Genomic DNA, 22,529 nt, shown 5'->3' with positions numbered 1-22,529 from the left:
TTTACGCTTTATTTTCCTTTCATTTTTTTTTTCCACAAAAAAGGTCTCGTGGGTCGTTACCTTGTGGGTATTGTCTTAAGACATATCAGACACATAAACCAGTCTAAAAACTCTTGGAAACTTAGGAAATTAGGGCAAGAAAGTGTCAGAGTTTTGAAACATCTCTCTCTTTTTTTGAGAATTCTACCACTGACATGGTCTTACGGGGCAGAGCAGTTACCCAATATCAGTCAGAATCTTTCCCTCTGGTTACTCCCTAGTGGTGGGTCCTGCGGCTTTGATTTTTGTCAGGCCACCAGTAGTAATGAGTAAGCAGCTTCATTTTCCCAATTAAAGCTGAGCCTACATGGAGCCTGTATGTGTATGAAGATGTCAGTGTTCCATCTGTCATCTGTTATAATTTATTAAAATTACGCTATTAGAAATCCACTCGGTAGTGAGAACTTTCCCTGAGTCATCCACCCCTCCAACATTGACATCATTCTGTGTCTGCCTGTTCACAACCTGTCCATTTGTTTTCCCATCTGCTTGTATGTCTGTCTATCCATCTGTCCAATACTCAGCACAAAATTAAAGATAACACCTATGACAGTGGCATTCTCCATCAGATTATCTGTCTGTGTGAGAACTGGACCTACACTTGATTGGCTCTGGTCATCTACCCGTGCCTCTTCCATAGAAGGACCAGCCAGGCCCTCCAGGCATCAGTATTATTTTAGTCCTTTATCTCCAAGTGGTGCTAAGAAAAGTTTAGTGAAGCTTCTGGAATCCCAAGATACAGGCAACAAGAAAGGGGGGGAGGGGGATGGAAATGGAAGATGAAAGAGAAAGGACAAACAAGGAAGACAGAGATTGTCAGAGAAAGGAAAAGGTGGGGAAGAAGAACAAGGTCATTATGGAGGCAGCTCTCTGAAATGATGCTCTTGGGTAGCGCCCTGGCAACATTGCTGTGTTAAGAGCTGCAATGTCCTTCACATGTAGTGCCCATGGTGGAGACCACACAGGCTGGCATTACTTGATTATTTGGACTGCCTTCTTTGACTACACAGAAATGGAACTGGAACTGTAAATTTATCAGCCTTCATTATTGGACACTTTATTCAGAACATGAGTTCTGAGGGATGAGCCAGATAGGGCAGTAGTATTTTTGCTCCATTTCCTTGGAGAACCACTTCAGGGCTTGAGCTGGAAGATGGTGGTCAGAGCAGCCAAGGATACCAAGGTCTCACCTGCCATCATTGTTCCTGCTGTGAGGGCCAATGGGTGATCTGTCAAACACACACAGGACATGTGGCTCATCAGCTGGTGCTGAGGTCCCCATCCCATCTGCACATGATACTCTGAAGCAGCTCATAACAACAAATACAGTGTGGGGTCCCTCCTTGAACTGCTAAGTCATCTCTGGGGGCAAAGGCCAGAGCACGTTGGGGATGTTAATATGTAGGAGATGGAAGAAGCACTGATCTAGATCCTTCCCAGATTTTGATAAATTATCCTCTTGTCAGACACACAAATGAGATATCTTAAAATTCAGGGATTAAGAAAACTAAGGACATGAAATTCTGGCACCCGTAGACAACTCCAGTGACCCAAGGGCACTTCGAGGTAAGAATAAGAAGAGGCACTGATTCATCCCTTCTTTTGACCTGGTGAGTCGGCACCTAAGGATGCTGCAGATCCTCCTTCGTGTCCCCCGGAGACCCTTTCCTGGGAACAATGCATTCCCACCTGCTAGACAACCCAGGAGGCAGTGTGCCTGAGGCTTTATCAGAGCTTTTCCACTCAGCCTTACTTATGACCCATTGTCCGACCCAAAGCTGAGGGCAGGGCATCAGGGAATGTGGAAGATTGAGAAGGAGAGATGGCACTGGCATGGAAAACTCTGGGTGCTGGCGCTCAGAGCATGCAGGAAAACCAATGGCAAAGGCGGCTCTGGGGGCACCAGGAACAAGGCAGAGGCAGGGAGAGGGTGGGGATAGAATTGGGTCACCTTGACTGTGGCCAGGTCCAGCCCACCAGCCATCTGCCCCTGGGCAGGAAGTGTCCTTCCCCACCTCTTATGTTTTCACCACCCCCTACCCTAGCCACCCATATCTCATTGCCATTACCTTGCAACCCCCAGAGCTGACAACCTGAAAGTGCTATGCAGAGGTCTGGGAAATTTAAAATCTGCTGCCTCTGTGTAAAATGGGGAAGAAGTAGAAAGTGAGGCTGGATCAGATGATTTCTAAGGTACTATCCATTTCTCCCACCAGACAGTCAGGTGACTCCGTGTGTCCCAGGCACTCCACTGGCCTGGAGAATGACGTATCCGACTTCCAGCAGAACCTCTTCCCCAAAGTTTGGGTAAACTGCACATGTAAATATTGCCTTCCTTACCTGGTGGTGTGGCCATAGAATATTCAGCATCTGTAAGTGTGAAGGGTTAAGATATCTGCTGTAAACAAATAACGTATTGGTTCTTTCTCAATAGCTACATTTACGTTGTCTTTTGAAAAGTACTGTCTTGGAAAGAGCCAAGGCTGGGCTCTGCCAGGGACGGGAGCAGGGGTTTACCTGAACAGATCACGCCGGCATCTTCTCCGTGCCCACAGTTGTGGGAAAGCCAGCCGATGTGGGAGCACTCCTCCAGGTGCTGTTCATCCCCCCTGCAGCGCACATTGTCAAGGAGGATTTTCCCAGATCCTTCCCCAAAGTGGGCCTCACCTGGGGCTGAAATGGCCCAGCCACACCCCAGCTGCCTGCAGATGATGTTTGCTTCTGACAGATCCCAGAGGTCATCACACACGGTCCCCCAGACTCCCCGGTAGAAGAGTTCCACGCGGCCTGCACACCTCCCGTGGCCACCTACCAGCCGCACGGGGGCCCAGCCTCCTGGGGAAGAACCAGGGGTCAAGGGGTGATGGCCACTCGCTCTGCCTTTTGATGACCAGACTATCTGATACCCAACCTAACTTTTCTTACTTTCTATGACTTTGTTATTCACACTCTTCACGCTGTCGTGTGAGATCCCATGCCATTCTCCACGTGCGTCTGCTTTGCGAAGCCTATAATGTCTCCCTTATCCACATTCTATTTAAGGCCGCTTGCCTATGGTAGAGTATTTACCAAAATGACCACAGTTCTTCTCTTTACAATCTCCCCACTCTTTACAATGTGACATTGCAGCTCTGCCCAAGAGGTTCTAAGCTGGTGGCCTGGGACTTGCATTGGCCAGTAGAATATGGCAGAAGTAATGGTGCACTCATGTGAAACTGAGGCCTCAAGAGGCATGACAGGCTTCAGTTTACTCCATGGGAACACTCAGGTAATCATGCGAATAAGCTTGAGCTAGCCTGTGGGTGACAAAAGACACATGACCTCATTGCCTCCGTTACCTCCGATAACAGCTATGGAACTATAAGACATGTGAGGGAGGCCATCCTAGGCCAGGCAGTCTTCACCTGACTTGCTGGATAGTCACAGATGCATGAGCAAGCCCAGCCGAGTCAGCCAAGACCAGCCAAGCCTATCTTAGATTGGCAGAGCTGCCCAGGTGTCCCTTAGACTCATGAGCAATGATAAATGATCGTCATTTTAAACCATTGTGCTTTGGGATGGTTTTACATGGCAATAGATAATTTACACACTTGCTTATCTGTTAAGATAAGTTACTTTTTGTGGTGACCATTTTGCAACATATACAAATATGGAATCATTATGTTGTAGACCTGAAACTAATACAATGTGATATGTTAATTATACCTCAATAAAAAAAAAATGGATGTAAAGAAGAAAGCTTGGGCAGATATATAAAAAATGTAAACTTATAAAAAACACAAAAAAGAAAGATGTGGAGTGTGAATTCATGTGATTGAACTCACAGAGCCAACAGGGGCACCTTTGGTAATCACCACGCCCTCAAAGCCATGGCCAACGGCCAGGAGCTCTGGCACCTGCTGGGCACTGTTCTACCAGGGTTGCTCAAACCCTGAAGAGTGATAATGGCTCCTCTCTCTCCTTCCTGAATCTTTTTTCTTTTTCTTCTTTTTTTAAATGTTTATTTATTTTTGAGAGACAGAGACAGAGTACGAACAGGCAAGGAGCAGAGAGAGAAGAAGACACAGAATCTGAAGCAGGCTCCAGTCTCTGAGCTGTCAGCACAGCTTGAACTCATGAACGGTGAGATCATGACACGAGCAGAAGTCAGAAGCTTAACCGACTGAGCCACCCAGGTGCCCCCCTTTTTTAATCTTTTGACTGTACAGCTAGATTAAGAGACTCAGGAGTCCAATGTTTTACTCCTACCTTATCTGACCTCAGACTAGACCTAATTTGTAAAAGAAAAAAAAAACTAACTCAGGGCTGAATATCCTAAAATATTGCTCATCCCTGATCACAGCAGAAAACCATCTCAAAGAGCCAACTCACTGTTCACTAATTCTGTATGGTTATCGGCCAGCCCTAAGTTCTAATTTGGAACACATGTTAATGTCTCCAACCCTGCAGCTCATAAGGAGTCTATCTGGTTTCTTCCCTGCTTGACATAATCCCATTGCCCCCTCATCCTTCAAGTCCTGCCAAGAACCCTTGGATCTGGATGGAGACCCTCTTCTGGGAGCCTATGGCATTCTGTGCTTCCCCATTAGAGTATTCACCACACTTTTTGGTAACAGTTTCTTCCCCCCTCCTCCCATGGACTTAACTTACTTGAGGATCAACTCTGTTTATTGCTATCTATAACCCCAGTGACATTATGAATCCTTAGTGACATATATTCATTCACTCATTCATTGTTGAATGAACAAAGTTGTTCAGAAGACATATCATAAAGAGAAACAGTCTTACCTGGAGGTGCAGAAGAAGGTGAGTGTTGAGTCACTGATGTGGGAAGTAGGTTCTCATAGGCTGTTGGTGGGTAAAAAAGAAGGATGGTCATCTGGGAGCAGTCAAAACATTGGGAGAAGATACAGTTGCTTCAAGGCGTCCTCTGCCTTCTCCCAGGATTCACCAGGAATAACCATGACACTGTATTCTAAGTCCAGTGACCTCACAGCCACAAGATCTTCATTTAGGACAGAGCATGGTATTATTGCCTGTTGATGAATGAACATGCACTACATGGCCATCAGAAAAGCAAAACTCGTGGACAATTTGCCCCGTGTGACCTGCCATAGGAGAGACCATCAGTTGGCCATCATCTCTTTCTTTGCTGCCTTCTCTCCATGTGTGTCATGACATCACCTGAACAAAGCAAGGAGATTCACAAAGCAGTTCCTGGAAGTGGAGTGCAGGAGAGAGAGGAGGGCATCAACTCTGAAATGCACCAGAAATATTTGAGGGCAAAGAAACTATTTTACATCTTGATAGTGGTGGTGATTATACAGCTGCACACAATCACCCAAATCCATCCAACTGGACCTGAAAATGGGTGAGTTTTGTGGTGCACAAATCAAATATTAATTAAAAATATGATGGGTTGATGGATGAATAAAGGGATGATAGACATATTGATAAATTTATCGTGTGATCTAGGTAGGTAGGAGCTCATTTTCAAATCCTTCAAATTCTGCTGCATATTTGAAAATCATCACAATAAAATGTCAGATGGGAAAGGGTCCCCCAATTTCTAGTACAAGACCTACATCTCCGTCCTTCAATGACCACCTCTCACTTGCCACAGTGCCACACACTTCATTCAGCCAATCCACGTGGCTGCTGATCCTCTCCTTGTTAGTCACAGAATGTCAAAGGCATAGAATTTTATGGATCCTGGACTCCAATGTGCCTGTTCTAATGACATGGAGAGTGAGGGCCAACGTCATTCACCTGGAGAGAGACCAGCCAGGATCAGATTCCTTCAGCTCAGGCCCTTTGGCTCCCACCCCCCTCCCCGCCACACAGCCTCCCTTAGTTGGCATTTGACCAAAAGAAAAGATTGTGCGAGTGCCTGGCACCAGTGCTTGTCTGGTGCCAGGCGTTTTGGGCATTGTCACATGCAATTCTCAATTATTCAATTCTCTATGTTATTCTGACTCCTACGAAGAGAAATGAAGATGAAACGGGATCAAGAGATGACATCACTTGGCTGAGGTCGTATAACTGAGGGTGAGCATATGCCATGTCTGCCCCTCCCATTAGGGTGCAGACCCCGTGAAGGAAGAGCACTGGGGGGAGGGGTTTGACCTCTGCCGTGGCTCCAGTGTTTACCGGCACAGAGTTCAGCATGTGGTGGACACTCAGTCAATATCCATGAACAGACAGATGGGTGAATAATGAAGCTGGGAACCAAACCAGGATCTGACTCTAAACCTCACACCACGTCTAGTAGATGAGGCCAAATGTAAGACGGGTCCTACCTGGGGGCAAAGCAGCTGTGGACTGAACACCTGTCAACATGGAAAGAGACTGAGCATGTTATCGTGTCTTATTTAGTGATTATTTACTGGTAACATTCTAGTTTTAGGGAGCTTGGAGGCAGACAGAAGCAGAGACCATGCCCTTGAGGATCTTAGCATGTCCTGGGGATTTGAGCCATGAGACCAGTCAGCAAATGCTGAGCGTCCCAGGGGAGCTTCAGAAGGCAGTGCTCATTGCTTCTCGGCCTTTTGGCTAAGATCAAGTGTAGTATCTGTTCTTATCAGAAGGGAGTGCTCCCCCAGGGACCTTAGATGTTGAGGGTTATGGCTCAGGACGAGCCAGGTGTATCCTGGCAGAGCTTGTCATTTGTAGGAACGTTATCCCAGCTGCCAGAGGGACAGAATCAGGAAAGATTCTGTGAGGCAGAGTGTCAACTGGAAAGACACATAGGTTTGGGAAGGTCACCAGGCCTAGACGTGGAAGGCTTGGAACACCAGCTGAAAAATTTGGCCCATCACCAGAGGTCACAAACTCAAACTCGAAAGTTTCCAAGAGCCGTGGGAATAAAACAAGTAAGGGGTTTGAGTGACGGGGACTGTGTGAACTGGAAAGCTGTTTCATGACCAAAGAGTCAGCTCTTTCTCAGATCCAGTTGGTGAATGTAATAAAAGAATTTGTTGTTTTGAGCTTTAACTTCTGTTTATACTTTTTTTTTTTCACAAACGGAAGAATTTGGATTCTTATGCCAGATAATGTGTTTTGGCTGAGTTCGAGTTCAGCCTGAATTTTCAAACCAAACAGGTCACATCTGAGCCTGGATCTGTGATCATGAGCCATACTCAGCAATCTGCAGCCACGGGGATGGTCAGGTCAATGCATAACTTTGAAAGGGTATAGACAACACCAGTGGCCTGCCTTGATCCACTGACATTTCTGGACCGTGCTGGCTGTGTGTGTGGAGAATGAGTAGTGAGGGGATAACAGTAGCCTTCCAAGTGAGGACTGACAGTCAGCCCCTCACCTGTGCAGACGACACCAGCATCCTCCAGGTGCCGGCAGTTGTGCCCGGCCTCACCCCTGTGCGCACACTGCCCCAGGTGACTCTCGCTGCCCGCACACTGCAAGTCGTCCAGCAAAATCTTCCCAGAGCCTGCCCCGAAGTGGGCCCCCGTGGGTGCTGCCACGGCCTGGCCACACTGCAGCTGGCGGCACACGACTGTGGCCTCGGCCAGGTCCCAGAAGTCATCACACACGGTCCCCCATGTGCCCTGGACGAGAACTTCCACTCGGCCCGAGCACCTCCCTGTGCCATTCACCAGCCTCACGGTCATGGAAGCTCCTGGGGAGACAGAGCAGCGGGATATTGTGAGATTGACCTTTATTTATGTCAGCATGTTGCCTTGATCCTGTTACAGTGGGCCGATATACTGCTGTTGTCATAATTCCTCTGGGTTGGGCAGATAGAGAGATCAGTGGTCTTGGAACATCAGTGCTGGACTTTCTCCTTCCCGGAAGTGCCAGAAGACCCCAGTGAACAGCAACATCTGGCTTCTGGAGGGGGAAAGGCAGAGGTCCTTGGGTCTCAGCCTTGCACACGTATCCCTGTCCCACTGACGGCAGAAGAACTTCAGGGAATCCTTGACTTGAGGGCCATCTGGATGTGATGGCCATGGCTTTGTGGACAGCTGACCAGAGTATTTCCATGGGAGTTGCCCAGTACGATGTAATCTGGAGATTACAGAGTGCTCTTTCTTGCACTAAAGACATTTTTTTTTGCCGCCAGCACAGTAGTATTTTTAACCATAGAACATTCCCTTAATGCCTAATAGGGGAAAAAGTTGATAGAGTTCACCCCTCAGGATTTACAGTCAGTGACAGGATGGAGAAACCACACACTTTGTGCTATCAGGGCAAGTAAGAGGGATACCTCTAGGAGTCTAACAACACTATTGGTGACAGACATTTCATCTGCTTTGAGAGATCAGTTTATGTAGGACTGGCTTTGAAACAGGAAGATGATTTCTGCAGGTCGATCATAAAGGAAGGAGGTTCGCCCCAGACAGAGTGAAAGGAGGGGCAAGTTCACGTGGAAGGGAAACCTGTGGGGGCTTCAAGTGCAACATGATTTGATTAAATGAACTCATTTCCTCTCCTTCCACAAGCATGTGAAAGGCCTTAAAATGTAATCTGCAAGGACAGAGAAAACGGGAAGAATTGGAAGAGCTGATGGGAAAATCCTAGCACGTTCTTTTTAGAAACTAGAGACCAGAGAAACCTCGTAGGTGATGTTTTTGGAGGAAGAGGATGCCAACCAATGTAGGATTGAGGTGCTGGCAAAGAAGGGCATAGTGGTCACTTGTATTTTCTAAAGGTGTCTACAAAATCTCTCCCGTTCCTCGAGCCCTCTGAAACCTTGACAGTCCCATGTCGGAAGGAGGAGTCTCTGTATCATCCCTTCGTAAAACCAGGTGGGCCTTTGTGACTTTCTTGACCAATGGAGTGTGGCATGAGCCAGGGTGAGGGAAGTGCCATGCACTTGGGCTCTATTTCCTCAGGGGACTGTCTCCCGGAACCTAGCCACGACCCTGGGAGAAAGGCCAGGCCTAATGCAGATGCTGATGTTTGAAAGTCAAACATTTAAACACACTTCTCAGTGTGTTTAAGTTTCTCTAGGTCAGTTCTCTCACCTCAGCAAAAGGCAAATATTTGATGACAACAATGATGGCGATAGTTATTATAGAACTAACGTTTATATAGACTTCCTGGTGTCCAGCACTAAGTAAATGATGCTTTCAGCATCTTTAACCTCCACGGTGGTCCTCCAGCCACATCTGTGTATCTATGTGTGTGTGTAGATGTGTATATATAAATAATACTGTGTATACATGTATATAGACACTCATGGATGTATTACAGGCAAATATATTCTATTATAGCACCCATATTGTAGGTGAGGAAATTAAGGCACATAGCAGTTGAGTAATGTGCCCAAGATCACACAATTCTGGGGAACCAGTGTTTGAAATTAGGAAATCTGGTTCCCTAGCCCATCCAAGAAATCTTAGTGAGATTTATTTAGTAGGAAACAAAATAAAAACTAGAGACAACTCCCAGAAGAATCAGATTACTAGTTTGTGGGTATAGAACCAAGGTAGTGGGTGAAGTTGGAGAAGGAAGGCTGCATGACAGTAAGTCTGTTAGCACCGTGTAGTTGTTAATGCACATGCATAGAGCACCTTGGTGGAAGGAAGGAAGAAAGGAAGGAAGGAAAGAAGGAAGGAAGGAAGGAAGGAAAGAAGGAAGGAAGGAAGGAAGGAAGGAAGGAAGGAAGGGGAAGGAAAGAAGGAAGGAGGGAAGGAAGGAAGGAGTCTGCTTCAGATCCTGTGTCTCCCTCTCTCTCTGCCCCTCCCCTGTACTCTCTGTCTCTCTCAAAAATAAAATAAACATAAAAAATTTTTAAAAATAAGATGCATTTTATTTTGAAATATTTAAGCATGAGAATGTATGCAGGATATACTAAAAGTACCAATTTATATTAAAAAAATTATATTACTATACGTGAGTATAGGCTAATCTAGAGCTAATAATTCAATAGTTAAAGTAAAAACAGAAATACCAAAACACCAAACAAAAAGCAACCAAGTAAAAAGAAAAGAAAATAATGTCTTATACTTAGAAGAAAGATATTCTATTTTCTTCTGCTGATTTAATGTAGGAATTTATTAAGGAGTAATGGATTTCCACCCTAAAGGATTTTTTTTTTTTAATTTTTTTTTTTTTCAACGTTTTTTTTTTTAATTTATTTTTGGGACAGAGAGAGACAGAGCATGAACGGGGGAGGGGCAGAGAGAGAGGGAGACACAGAATCGGAAACAGGCTCCAGGCTCCGGGCCATCAGGCCAGAGCCTGACGCGGGGCTCGAACTCACGGACCGCGAGATCGTGACCTGGCTGAAGTCGGACGCTTAACCGACTGCGCCACCCAGGCGCCCCATACCCTAAAGGATTTTTATAATAAATTTTAATTTACTAGAGATGAAGATCTGTTTATTTTTTTGAAGATCTGTTTCTATAGATGCAAAATATATATGCTCGCATTCCTTTTATCAAAATTCTTTCTTTGTTTTGTGATCCTTATTATAAGTGTGGAGTTACTCAGACTTGCTTTTTTCCCTCAATGCTAACCAGAGAGATTCTAACAGCTCCTCACTGCTGCCGAGGAGAAAGATCTCAGCCAGGTAAAGCAGTAAGAAAAAGTCCTTCTTTTCAGTTAGATAGAGAAAAACAGATACTATTTTGCTGCATAAAGTTGTCTTTGCAGATAAAATTTTTAAAATTTAATAATCACAGATTATTTCTGTCTAGTGAAAGGGTCTGCAATCTAATGGTTGTTTTATTTGTTGCCCTGGCCACGATATTTATATTGACATTCTGCATTCTAGAAGGTTCTAAAAAGCCTGGCGTGCTTCTCTGTTAAGCCAACAGTGATCTTTGGCACCTCCCAGTTCCCTACACGAAAGAGATAAAAAGCAGAATCCCTAATCCCACTAGATTTCTTATTTAAACGAGGAGTTTATAAGGGTCTATGTCTCATTGTATGAATAGCTCTCTAGCTTACAAAATAGGAGCAGGAATACAACACACTACAATACAATACAATAATATAAGTAGTAATATTTCTCTAACATACCAGTTCTTTTGAGATCAGTTAGAATATACACGTGAGTAAAATTGCAATGCAAATGTGCACCGTCAGCCTAATCACAAGGAGATTACGCTCAGAAGAGAAGGTGAGGAAGCCTGCCGAAAGGTTAGAGGTCAAGCTCCCCTTTACAAGTCCCAATTCTCCTGGGCCGTCAGAATTTGCTCTGTGGACACCCTCCTCCCCACATCGCTCTGGAAAAGCATGGAAACACTGCAGTGAGACTATCGCATACTGTTTTCAACTCAGTCCTACCAGGAAATGTGTGCACTGTTCCCCGAAAGTTAAACCTCTTTTCAACAAGGCTCCTGTGAGCACCCTTGGGTCAAAATAGGCCGGCTTGCTGTGAGCCATTGCTGCTAACAGGCAGCCTGGCTTACTGAGCCCAGCTCCAAGGATGTTGCCTTGGGGTGGCCCTCCCCACGACCAATCGATTCTGTCCCCCAGGAAGCTGTAAAGTAAGGCAGAATCCACCCCTGCCTCCTATTTGAAACAACTTTGTGGTAGGCAAAAATGTCATGTCCTTCCTCCTTCCCAAATGGGCTTGGGGTGGTGGTGGTGAGTTCAGACCTGCTAGTTATTCAGAACAACCCAGAGGAGCAGACAGATTCATCAGTCAGATGTGGTGGGCACACTGCCTGGGGCCCAGGTGACTGCTAAAGGCCCCTAAAAATGTCTTAATTTCTTTAAAATTAGAAGAAAAAGATGACCTCAGTCTAGTCTACATTCCATTTGTCTTTATACCAACGCGGTCATAAAATATAATTAAGTATAAGGGTCTCTGAAAGCAAAAATGCTCAGGGACCCAGGGATGTCAAGAAGTGGCTCATGCTGGGGCTCGAAACAGAGGAGGTGATGTGTGACTGCTGTGTGATACGCTTTTAGGAAGCAACAGAATATCTACACACAGCCATAAACTCCCACCATAGCGTTTATTTGGAAATACAAACACTTGAGGGGAGCCTGAGTGGCTCAGTTGGTTAAGCATCTGACTTGATTTCAGGGCAGGTCATGATCTCACGATTTGTGAGTTTGAGCCCTACATCGGGTTCCATGCTAACAGTGCAGAGCCTGCTTGGGATTCTCTTTCTGCTCCTCTCTCTGCACACGCCCCCTGCCCCAACGGCTCTCTCAAAATAAATAAATAAACTTGAAAAATAAACATTTGATGACACCTGACCTGAAAAAATTCAGTTATCATGTGAGTTACTGTGGAACCAACCTTCAGATACCCAAATGGTACAACGAGTTTTTCCTCTTTGTAAAGCAGATGTGCAGGCAGGTACCCCAGGGTGAAGAAGGAAGAGACGGGCTGGGGCTCATTCCTAATACAGAGTTCTAGGCATATTAAAAGGGTACATTTTGCCTGTCTGTCACCCTGGAAGCTATAAATTTATAAGTTTTTCCCATTAGGAATTTTATACTAAAACCTACTGAGTAAGTGATTACCAGCTGACACCCCCGTTTCCTGGCTGTGGTCCTAATGCACCTGCACTGTACAATCAGGCTTGTAAGAATGTTCTCTTTCCAGTAGTCCAGAGGTAGCTTTGGACATACTGTCTCCGCCCCCCCTCCCCCCCGCCCCCCAAAAGGCTAGTAGTCACATGGGTTTAGAGTCAGATTGCTACATGCCCAGATCTTGGCTTCACCATGTTCTAGGTGGGTAATGCTAGAAAATGATCCTTTCTGTGTCTCATTTTATGAGCCAGTGATGAGGGTTGTGGGGAGAATAATGCTGGGAGGTTCTTGTGAGCACTCAATGAACTGTCAGTTGTATGAAAGCATCCGATTCTCTGCTTTATTACATTCTGGTTGTTCCACAAACATTAGCTCCCCCGCCCCCCGCATTTTCCCAAGGACTTACCTGCCAGGGGCGTGGGTATGGATGGCAGGGCCGCAGGCTCCGTTGTGTCTGTGGTTGCAAATAATCCATCACCTGTCAGCAGGGATGAACAGAAGCATTCCCAGTAATTGGGACATCCCCTAATTTCAACTTCAGAAAGACTAAGTTTCAGGGGTGCCTAGGTGGCTCAGTCAGTTGAGCACCAGACTCCTGATTTCGGCTCAGGTCACCATCTCACGGTTTCATGCGTTCGAGCCCCACATCGGGCTGCTCTGTGCACTGACCCTGTACAGCCTGCTTGGGATTCTCCTTCTTTCCCTCTCTCTCTCTGTCCCTCCCCCAGTTGCACTCTCTATGTCTCCCTCTCAAAATAAATAAATACGCTTTAAAAAAAAATGAGAAAGAAAGAAAGACAAAGATTTGAACACCAAGCCAGCTTGAAGGTCACGGTCAGGTAGAAATGTCGGCTCCTGACTCTGCTCTTACGCAGGCCAGGAGTCCTCTCCTGGCTGTGGTCAGCGGGCCCGGGAAGGGGCCAGTCCACTGCCCCGCACACAGTGCCCTCCCCCCTATTCCCCGCAGAACAAATAACAACCCACCTGCTAGAATGGCCATCATGGGAAGTGTCGCAGGCTGTGTGGTGGGCACGGCTGCTGTCAGCACTTCGCCTGTGTCTGTAAAGCAAAGAGAGGCCTTGTTCACCGCTAGATGTGACCTCCCCACACGGGGAGGGGGAGCTTCAGACAGGCCCCAACAGAAGCCTAGGCGCAAGTCTGTCCTGCTATGGTCTGGGTCTGCTCTCTGCCTTTCCTGGCACACCCACCCAACGTGGGTGTCAGACCCCACTGTGGGGTAAAAGGCTCACGGGTGGATGGTATGCCTGGCACACTCCGGTTCTCTAAGTGCCCACAGAACCAGTGGTAGATCTTTTCCCTCATTTCCTTTGAGGAGCAGCCCAGATGTGTCCTGTCACGGAGATATGCAGTCAATGACACAGCTGAGTGTTTTCCATTTCGATGTTTGGTGGCTTTATCTTGGCTCTGAGTAGCCAAAGCCGTGTGAGGCTTCCATAGGGCATGAAGACAGCCCTGTTTTCATCTTATTAACTCGTAAAATGGCAATAAAGTATTGTTTTGCTTCCTTTTTAAAAAATTATTTATTTACTTAAAAAAAGTGGGCTCCACCCCCAGCACAGGGCCTGAACTCACAACGTTGAGGGCAAGAGTCTCATGCTCTACTGACTGAGCCAGCCAGGTGCCCCTGTTCTGCCTCCTTTTTAAAATAGCTTTATCAAGGCATCATTGCTGCTCAGAGAGCTGCATGTATTTACTGTGTACAGCTTATTGGGTTCAAACATACACAGACACCTGTAATATTATCACCACAGTCACGGTAATAGACATATCCAACAACTCCCAGAATTTCTTTGTATTTTCCCCTCCTTTTTGTTTGTTGTTGTTGTTGTTGTGAACACTTAGCATGGTATGCATCCTCTTAGCAAATTAAAAAAAAAAATTTTAATGTTTATTTTTGAGAGACAGAGCAAGAGAGACAGAGCATGAGTGGGGGAGGGGCAGAGATAGAGAGGGAGACAGACTCTGAAACAGACGCCAGGCTCTGGGCTGTCAGCACAAAGCCCCACGTGGGACTCGCACTCGGGAACGGTGAGATCATGACCTGAGCAGAAGTCGGACGCTTAACCCACTGAGCCACCCAGGCACCGCTCAAATTTAACTACTTGCACTATGTTGTATGGTGGATCTCCAGCATTTATTCATCAAGCATAACTGAAACTTCCTATCATTGAACTCCCTCCCCTGAACCCCTGACAACCACCACTCTATTCTCTGCTTCTGTGAGCTTGACTATTTGAAATGCCTCATATAAGTGAAATCATGCAATATTTATCCTTCTGTGATTGGCTCATTTTGCTCAGCATTATGTCCTCCAGATTCAGCTATATTGCTGCCAATGGCAGAATTTCCTTCTTTTTTTTTTTTTTTTTAAGGCTGAACGATATTCACTTTATATAGGTACCACATGGTCTTTATCCGTTCACCTGTTGATGGACGTGTGGGTTTTTTCCATATCTTAGCTATTGGGAATGTTGCTGCCATGAACATGACAATGCAGATGTCTCTGAGAGCCTGATTTCAATTCATTCAGGTATATTGCCCAGGAGTAGGGTGGCTGGATCATATGCCAGGTTTAGTTTTAATTTTTAAGAATCTTTGAAATGTTTTCTATAGCAGCTGAACCATTTTACATGTCTACGGGCAGTGTGCAAGGTGCCCATTTCTCTACAACCTCGCCATACTTATTACTTCTCTTTTTAAAAATAGTGACCAACCTAACAGGCACGAGGTGATATCTCATTGTAGTTTTGATTTGCATTTCCCCTAATAATTAATGATGCTGAGCATCTTTTCATATACCTGTTGGACATTTTTATCTTCTTTTTGGAGAAACGTCAGTTCAAGTCTTTTGCCCATTTTTTAATGTGGTTATTTGATTTTTTTGCTATTAAATTTTGGGAGTTCTACATAGGTTTTGGAAATTAACCCCTTAGCAGAAGTATGGTTTGCAAATACTTTCCCCCATTTCACAGGTTGCCTTTTAATTCTGTTGACTGTTATTTCTGCTGTGCAGAAGCTTTTCAGATCAATACAGTCCCGCTTACCTATTTTTGGTTTTGTTGCCTGTCTCGGGTTTCATATCCAAGAATTTATTGCCAACCGGTGTGAAGAAGACTTTCCCTTATGTTTTCTCCTAGGAATTTTATAATTTCAGGTGTTATGTTTAAGTCTTTAATCTACGATGAGTTAATTTTTGTGTATGGTATAACACAGGGGTCCAATTTCATTTTTTTTTTTTTTTGCACATGGATATTCATTTTTCCCAATATTATTTGTTGAAGAGACCATCATTTCTCCATTGTGTATTCTTGGTACCCTTGTCAAAGATTAGTTCACTATATATACGTGGGTTTATTTCTGGGTTCTCTATTCCGTTCCATTGGTCTATATGCCTATCTTTATGCCAGTACCATAATGTAGGTTTTTAATACATTTTGGAATCAGGGAGTGCAATGCCTCTAGCTTTGTTTGTTCTCAAGATCGCTTTGGCTATTCTGGGTCTTTTGTAGTTTCATATGAATTTTAGGATTGTTTTCTCTACTTCTGTAAAAATTACCCTTAGGATTTTGATGGAAAGAGCTTTGAATCTGTGGATCTCTTTGGATAGCATGGCCATTGTAACAATATCTTGTCTTCCAATCCATGGACATGGGATCCTTTACATTTTTTGTATTTCCTTTAATTTATGTCATCAATTATAGTTTTCAGTTATAGATCTTTTACCTCTTTGGTTAAGTTTATGCCCAAGCAATTTTATTTTTGTTGATGATACTGTAAATGGGATATCTTAATTCTCTTTTTAGATGGTTCATTGTTAAAGAAACACAATTGATTTCTGTATGTTGATTCTGTATCTTGTAACTTTACTAAATTCATTTTTTAGTTTTAACATTTTTTTTCTCTCTCTGGAGTGCTTAGGGTTTTCTATACGTAAGATCAGGTTATCTGGAAACAGATAATTTAACTTTTTCCTTTCCAACTTGAATTTCTATTATTTATTTTCCTTACCTAGTTGCTCTGACTAGGAATTCTAGTACTATATTGAATAAAAGTGGCAAGAGAACATCCCTGTCTTTTATTCTGATCTTTAAGGAAAACCTTTCAAATTTTCACCATTGTGTTAGCTGAGGTCTTGTTATATATGGCCTTTATTATGTTGAGGTACGTTCCTTCTACATCTAGGTTAAGTATTTTCATCATGAAATGGTGTTAAATTTTGTCATATGCACTTTCTGCATCTATTGAGATGATTATGTGATCTATTTTTTAAAATTATTTATTTAATTATTTTTAAAAATTGTAATCCTTGTATAATTAACATACAGTGATACATTAGTTTCAAGTGTACGACATAGTAATTCAACAATTCCATACATTACTCAGTGCTCGTCATGATAAGCGAACTCTTAATCCCCTTCACCAATTTCACCCATTTTAAAAACTCTTTAATTGTGTTAATGTGGTATACCACATTCATTGAGTTGTATATGTTGAACTACCCTTACAACCCAGGGAAAAATCCCACTTGATTGCAATGTATGATCCTTTTAATGTGCTGTTGTATTGTTTCTTTTAAAAAAGATCTCAAACATCTTTTTAAAAAGATGCTCAAACAGAGCAAAATATTAGGATTTGATAAAACTTAGTATTGGATATTCAGGGGTTCATGATACTATTTTTACATTTGTCAGTGAGTTTGAGACTTCTCATAATGTTATTTTATATATGTAAATGATTGGCTAGCCACTTAATTATTTTGATCAGTTTAAATAATTTGGGACTAGACTATCTAGAAATCAGTTAAACCATCAAAGTGGTTATTTAAAGCAAGTTGTAATAGAAAAAGAAAAAAAAATCACATAATTGATTTAATTTTTTAGTTGGCCACGTGGTTCATTGTACAAGGTACAATGTACAATCAGTCTTAGTATGTCAAATACACACCAGAAGTTTTACTCCCAATGGCAAAGCAACTGAGACTCAGTTCCAATGAAGGTGAAGAAGGGGATCTTGTGATGTGTGGCCAATGCCAGTGGGAATTTCAGTAGCAACTATTTTATTGTGACACCCATGTTATCATGTATTTAAGGAAACAGGCTTTGTTGTTCTCCTATCAAATACCTACAGAGGGAGAAATGATTCATTTTTATATGCTGTGTCCTCTTCTAACCACTTATTTGTTTTTGTATTTTTCAGATTCCTGAAATTAAAAGGATGCTACATACTGATCATACAAATATCTGCTAATATGTGAATTTATCAGCAGTTTTTAAAATACATCTTGATCACCATAAATTTTATTTGGTAGAAATTAACTCAATCTCAACTTACTTTATTTTAATTGACTGAGCCTCTGAACCCTTTAGAGACAACTAAATATTCTCAACGTCCAGGTTTTGTTTAGGCAAGCTCAAGAATTATTTAAGAGGTCTAAGTGGTGAAACGAGAAACCTGATTCCCCTTCTGCTCTGTGCCCCTCTGTATGATGTGATATGATGTAGAATGGCTGTTGCTGGTGTCACTCTACCCTGGAGTGACTCAACCATGCAGGACCACTGGGCTGCACAAGCCCAGAAATCGCCATCCATGTACCACATGTGGTGACCTGCATGGTGATAGAATCCACGGTGCATTCTAGGAGGGTGGTGCTCCCTGGAGTTGTTCCATGCAAAGACCCTACTAACTTGGTTTAGGAAAGGAACATTCTTTTTTTTTTTTTTTAATGTTTTTAATTTATTTTCCGAGAGAGAGATTGACAGAGTGTGAGAAGGGGAGGAGCAGAGAGAGAGGAAGACACAGAATCTGAAGCAGGCTCCAGGCTCTGAGCTGTCAGCACAGAGCCCAACGTGGGGCTCAAACCCACATACCATGAGATCATGACCTGAGCCGAAGTCGGACATTCAACCGACTGAGCCACCCAAGCGCCCCAGGAAAGGGACATTCTAAGGAGGAAAATCTTCAAAGCAAAAGAACCATGCAAAGAATGGACCAACCTGACAGTGTGTATGCTCGGGTGGCAGTTTCAGGCTCTGTGGTTGGAGTGGCGCCTGGTGAACCATCAGCACCTGATGGCCAGAAGAAATCCACATGCTAAGGCCTATGGTGCCATTTATAATATGAGTCATTAAAATAATCATTGAGAAATGTCTGAAAGGAGACAAAGAAGTGATGTGGGGTTAAAAAAAATGATACAGCCCCTTACCTCTGCAGACGACACCAGCATCCTCCAGATGCCCGCAGTTGTGTCTGGCCTCACCCCTGTGCGCGCACTGCCCCAGATGGCTCTCGCTGCCCACACACTGCACATCATCAAGCATGATCTTCCCGGAGCCTGCCCCGAAGTGGGCCCCTGTGGGTGCCGCCATGGCCTGGCCACACTGCAGCTGGCGGCACACGACTGTGGCCTCGGCCAGGTCCCAGAGGTCATCACACACGGTCCCCCACGTGCCTTGGATGAGAACCTCCACTCGGCCCGAGCACCTCCCTGTGCCATTTACCAGCCTCACGGCCACGATGGCTCCTGGGGAGATACGAGGAAGACAGAGACTGGAGATCTAACTCTCTAAGAGATTTCTTATATTGGGGTATACTGTTAGGTAATAACAGTTCAAGTTTTCAGAAATGTTGTCTCTTGACATAATCTTCATCATCTACAGTAAAAGAACAGCCTTTTTAGATTACTTTATTTTAATTGTTTTTTTTCTATTTATTCTTACTGAGAGGACTTGTCTTCTGCAATGTGGCCCAATAGATCTGGAAGTAAATATCCCCAGGGAATATTTAAAGGAATTGTTTGTTTATTACCTGGTGATGTTCATATAGGAGATATGGCTTGTGGAGATGATAGTTCTTTTTTAAAATTTTTTTTAAGTTTATTTATTTTGAGAGAGAGAAAGAGAGAGAACAAGTGAGCATTGGGAGGGTAAGAGAGAGAGGGAAAGAGAGAATTCCAAGCAGGCTCTGCGCTGTCAGCACAGGGCCTGATGTGGGACTCTATCTCATGAACCATGAGATCATGACCTGAGCCATAATCATGAGTTGGACACTTAACCAGCTGAGCCACCCAGGCACCCCTGGAAATGTTAGGTCTGTAATTAAAGGCGAAGAGGCATTAGCATATATGCTAACGAGAAGGCCTAGACATAGCTGAGGAGATAAATTTTGCTCAAATGGAGCAGTGCAGGGAAAATGGAAATCAATAGGTGACATTTTGTCTTTCATATATTTTATTGTAGCGATTCTCTGTTGTAGAGAGCCTAATAGTATTCTTAACATTTAACCGTTCCATATCATTTTCTCAAATCATCTTGGGATGAGCAGTTAATTCTTGTTCACACCTTCCTTCTCTAGCACTCCCGAGGTAACTTCGATCATGTCATCAAGAAAAACACAGTGAAAACAACCACAGTGATCCTTGTAGTTGGGCAGGTCTGGGTGAGCCAGCCTTTACCACATATGGTTGTGTGACTCTAGTGTTGTCACACAGTGCCTTCTGTTGATCTGTCTTTTCTGAGCTCTGTTTATGCATTTATGAAATGTTGGAAATCGTGCCTTCCTTTATGGTTATTGTGGAGCAACAATATTGTGAAAGCCCTTAATTCTGTGCATGGCACAGAACAGATGCTCAGGAGACATGAAGCAAGTCACAGAGAGGCATTACCTGCTGGTATGAGTGTAGAGTGAAGGATAGAAGGGCCTGTTGTGGGGATGGTAGCTGACAGGCCACCACCTATAAATGATACAAACAGGGACATCATTTGTGACCAAGAACCTCCTAAATGTAGGAAAGGAAGATGTTTACAATGAGAACATCCCAAAAAGTCAGACTCAAATATGACATTGAGTCTTCCATTGGTTTCCTCCACAAAGTTTTAGGCAGAGAAACCCTCACTTCACCCTGTCTTTAAACTTAGTTATCCAGTCTTTAAGATGAGGTTTTGGAATATTCCCCATGGTCTGTACACTCTAGTTCTCTGAATGCCCATGAGTCCATTTCTGGGTCTCTCTGTTTCCATCTCTCTTCTTTCTCTTTTAGAAAACAATCAACTGTGTGCAATCATGGCAACATGGCATTTGTGTCGATGATTGGACTTTTTAGGCTTGCCCTAGGTGTTTGGCCAATTTATCTAGACTATGTGTTACCTAAGCAACGTGAGATTTTCAGCAACTCTTGTTCCTCATTTTGCCTTATAAAACATCAATTCAAATGATCTCACTGCCATATATCATCATGGGGTCAGTTGGGGAAAATCAGTGTTTAGAATGTCAAATAGCAATTAATGCAGCAAACTGGATATTTAGTGCAGAGAATGGGTTTGTGGTTTCATTTTTTAAGTTGGAAACATGGTGCTGGTAGAGCTGGCCGTAACCTTCAGTAATAACCCACAGGTTCCGTAGCTGCTGCCAGAGGAGATGGAGACCCAGCACAGGTCGGATGCAAGAACAGCGCTCACACTGGGTGCCTCAGCGCTGGGAGTTCCGCAGCTTTCTCCGTCCTTGTAGGCACCAATTTGAGTAAGCTTGGCCCACTGCCGGCATCTGATAGATGGTCAGATGCTCTGGGCATCGTCTGCTTTTTGTAATACTTTTAACCTGTTGGGTTCTTTTAAACTTGATTAGAGTCTGGAACCAGTGGAATACAATTTGGATTTCCCAGGAGTAACAGCTGACAGACAGAAAAGGAACACTTTGAGAGTGCCAGGTGATGGATAAGCGTCTCGTTTTGTAAAAGGTCATGCCCTCTTTTATTCTTATCTACAACCCTTGCACAGTAGGGGTGGCTCTGCCATGTCTAAGTGCCTCTACCGGAGTACAGACTGAGGAAGCATCTTCTAGAGGGTAAATAGAACCAAAAGCAAAAGCAGCAAGCACAGATGACCCACCTGTGAGTGTGTACATTGAGGAAGCAGCTTCGGAACCTGAGGTGGGGTTGGGGGCTGGTGGGCCATTAGCACCTGAAGACGGAAAGGCATGGGCATGGCTTATTATGATAATGCTTGCAACATGGAGTTCATTCAATACATTGCTTAATGACTTGATTTCGACACAGGTTGACAATGCCTGAGGGTGCATAAAAGCAGCGACATCCTGGGAGGTGATAGCTCCTCCCCTGAGCACACGACGCTGGCTGGCATCCTCCAGGGGCCCGCAGTCGTGCCCGGACTCACGCCTGTGCGCGCACTGCCCCAGGTGGCTCTCGCCGCCCACACACTGCACATCGTCCAGCACGATCTTCCCGGAGCCTGCCCCAAAGTGCTCCCCGCCCCTCCGTGGGTGCCGCCACGGCCTGGCCACACTGCAGCTGGCGGCACACGACTGTGGCCTCGGCCAGGTCCCAGAGGTCATCACACATGGTCCCCCACGTGCCTTGGATGAGAACCTCCGCTCCGCCCGAGCACCTCCCTGTGCCATTCACCGGCCTCACGGCCATCCAGGCTCCTGGAGATGCACAAGCAGCAGAAACACTGGGGCACCGGCCCCCCCATATCTGGAGGGTTTCCTTCATCCTTTTGAATCCCTAGGTCATCATGTCCCCAGTTTACAAACATGCAAGGTCACACAGTCCTCATGTACTCGCACAGTTAAGAATAGTCAGAATAATCTTCAGATTCAAATCCCTTCAACGAGTCTTTACTAAATCTCCCCTTGCAAAGGATGAAACTCTTTTTCAAGAAATTTTCAGAATTCCCAGGTTCTTTTAGTCACTTTATCCATGTTATTCCTCTGCCATGGATAGCCTAGAAATGGGAAATTTCAATATATCTAATGAAATAGGAAGGATCCATACGCAGATCGTATCCAAATGGACTTCTGTTGTCCAGACTACATTAGTCTCACAGCAACTTGGTCCCTTTGTCCCCCATACTCTTTCTTTATGGCTTTACTATGTAAAGGAAACTGAGTCAGGAACTGACATATGTTGTTTGTGAGTGAAATGCCAGAGCCTCTGAGAGCCACTAACTTAAACGTTTCTCTCTTAATCTTTGCAACCCCATGTGGCGCGGCATGGG

The 22,529-nt window shown here is 44.4% G+C and overlaps 1 protein-coding gene and 1 pseudogene across 1 annotated transcript; one reads left to right on the top strand and one right to left on the bottom strand.

Annotated features, from left to right (window-relative positions):
- Positions 1-1,173: 1,173 nt before the first annotated feature.
- On the bottom strand, positions 1,174-21,864 carry LOC131492448 (deleted in malignant brain tumors 1 protein-like). Its single transcript, XM_058696053.1, has 6 exons — positions 21,687-21,864; positions 21,402-21,473; positions 18,722-19,039; positions 7,361-7,678; positions 2,557-2,874; positions 1,174-1,268 (listed from the first exon to the last, which is right to left on the bottom strand). The coding sequence occupies exons 1-6, from the start codon at positions 21,862-21,864 to the stop codon at positions 1,174-1,176; spliced, it is 1,299 nt and encodes a 432-aa protein (XP_058552036.1).
- LOC131494190 (U2 spliceosomal RNA) lies at positions 6,572-6,720 on the top strand (annotated as a pseudogene).
- Positions 21,865-22,529: the final 665 nt, after the last annotated feature.

Source organism: Neofelis nebulosa, chromosome 13 (assembly GCF_028018385.1).
Source record: "Neofelis nebulosa isolate mNeoNeb1 chromosome 13, mNeoNeb1.pri, whole genome shotgun sequence".
NCBI lineage: Eukaryota > Metazoa > Chordata > Mammalia > Carnivora > Felidae > Neofelis > Neofelis nebulosa.
Note: the sequence above shows the minus strand (reverse complement) of the source record. Positions and strands in the feature narration are given on the sequence as shown.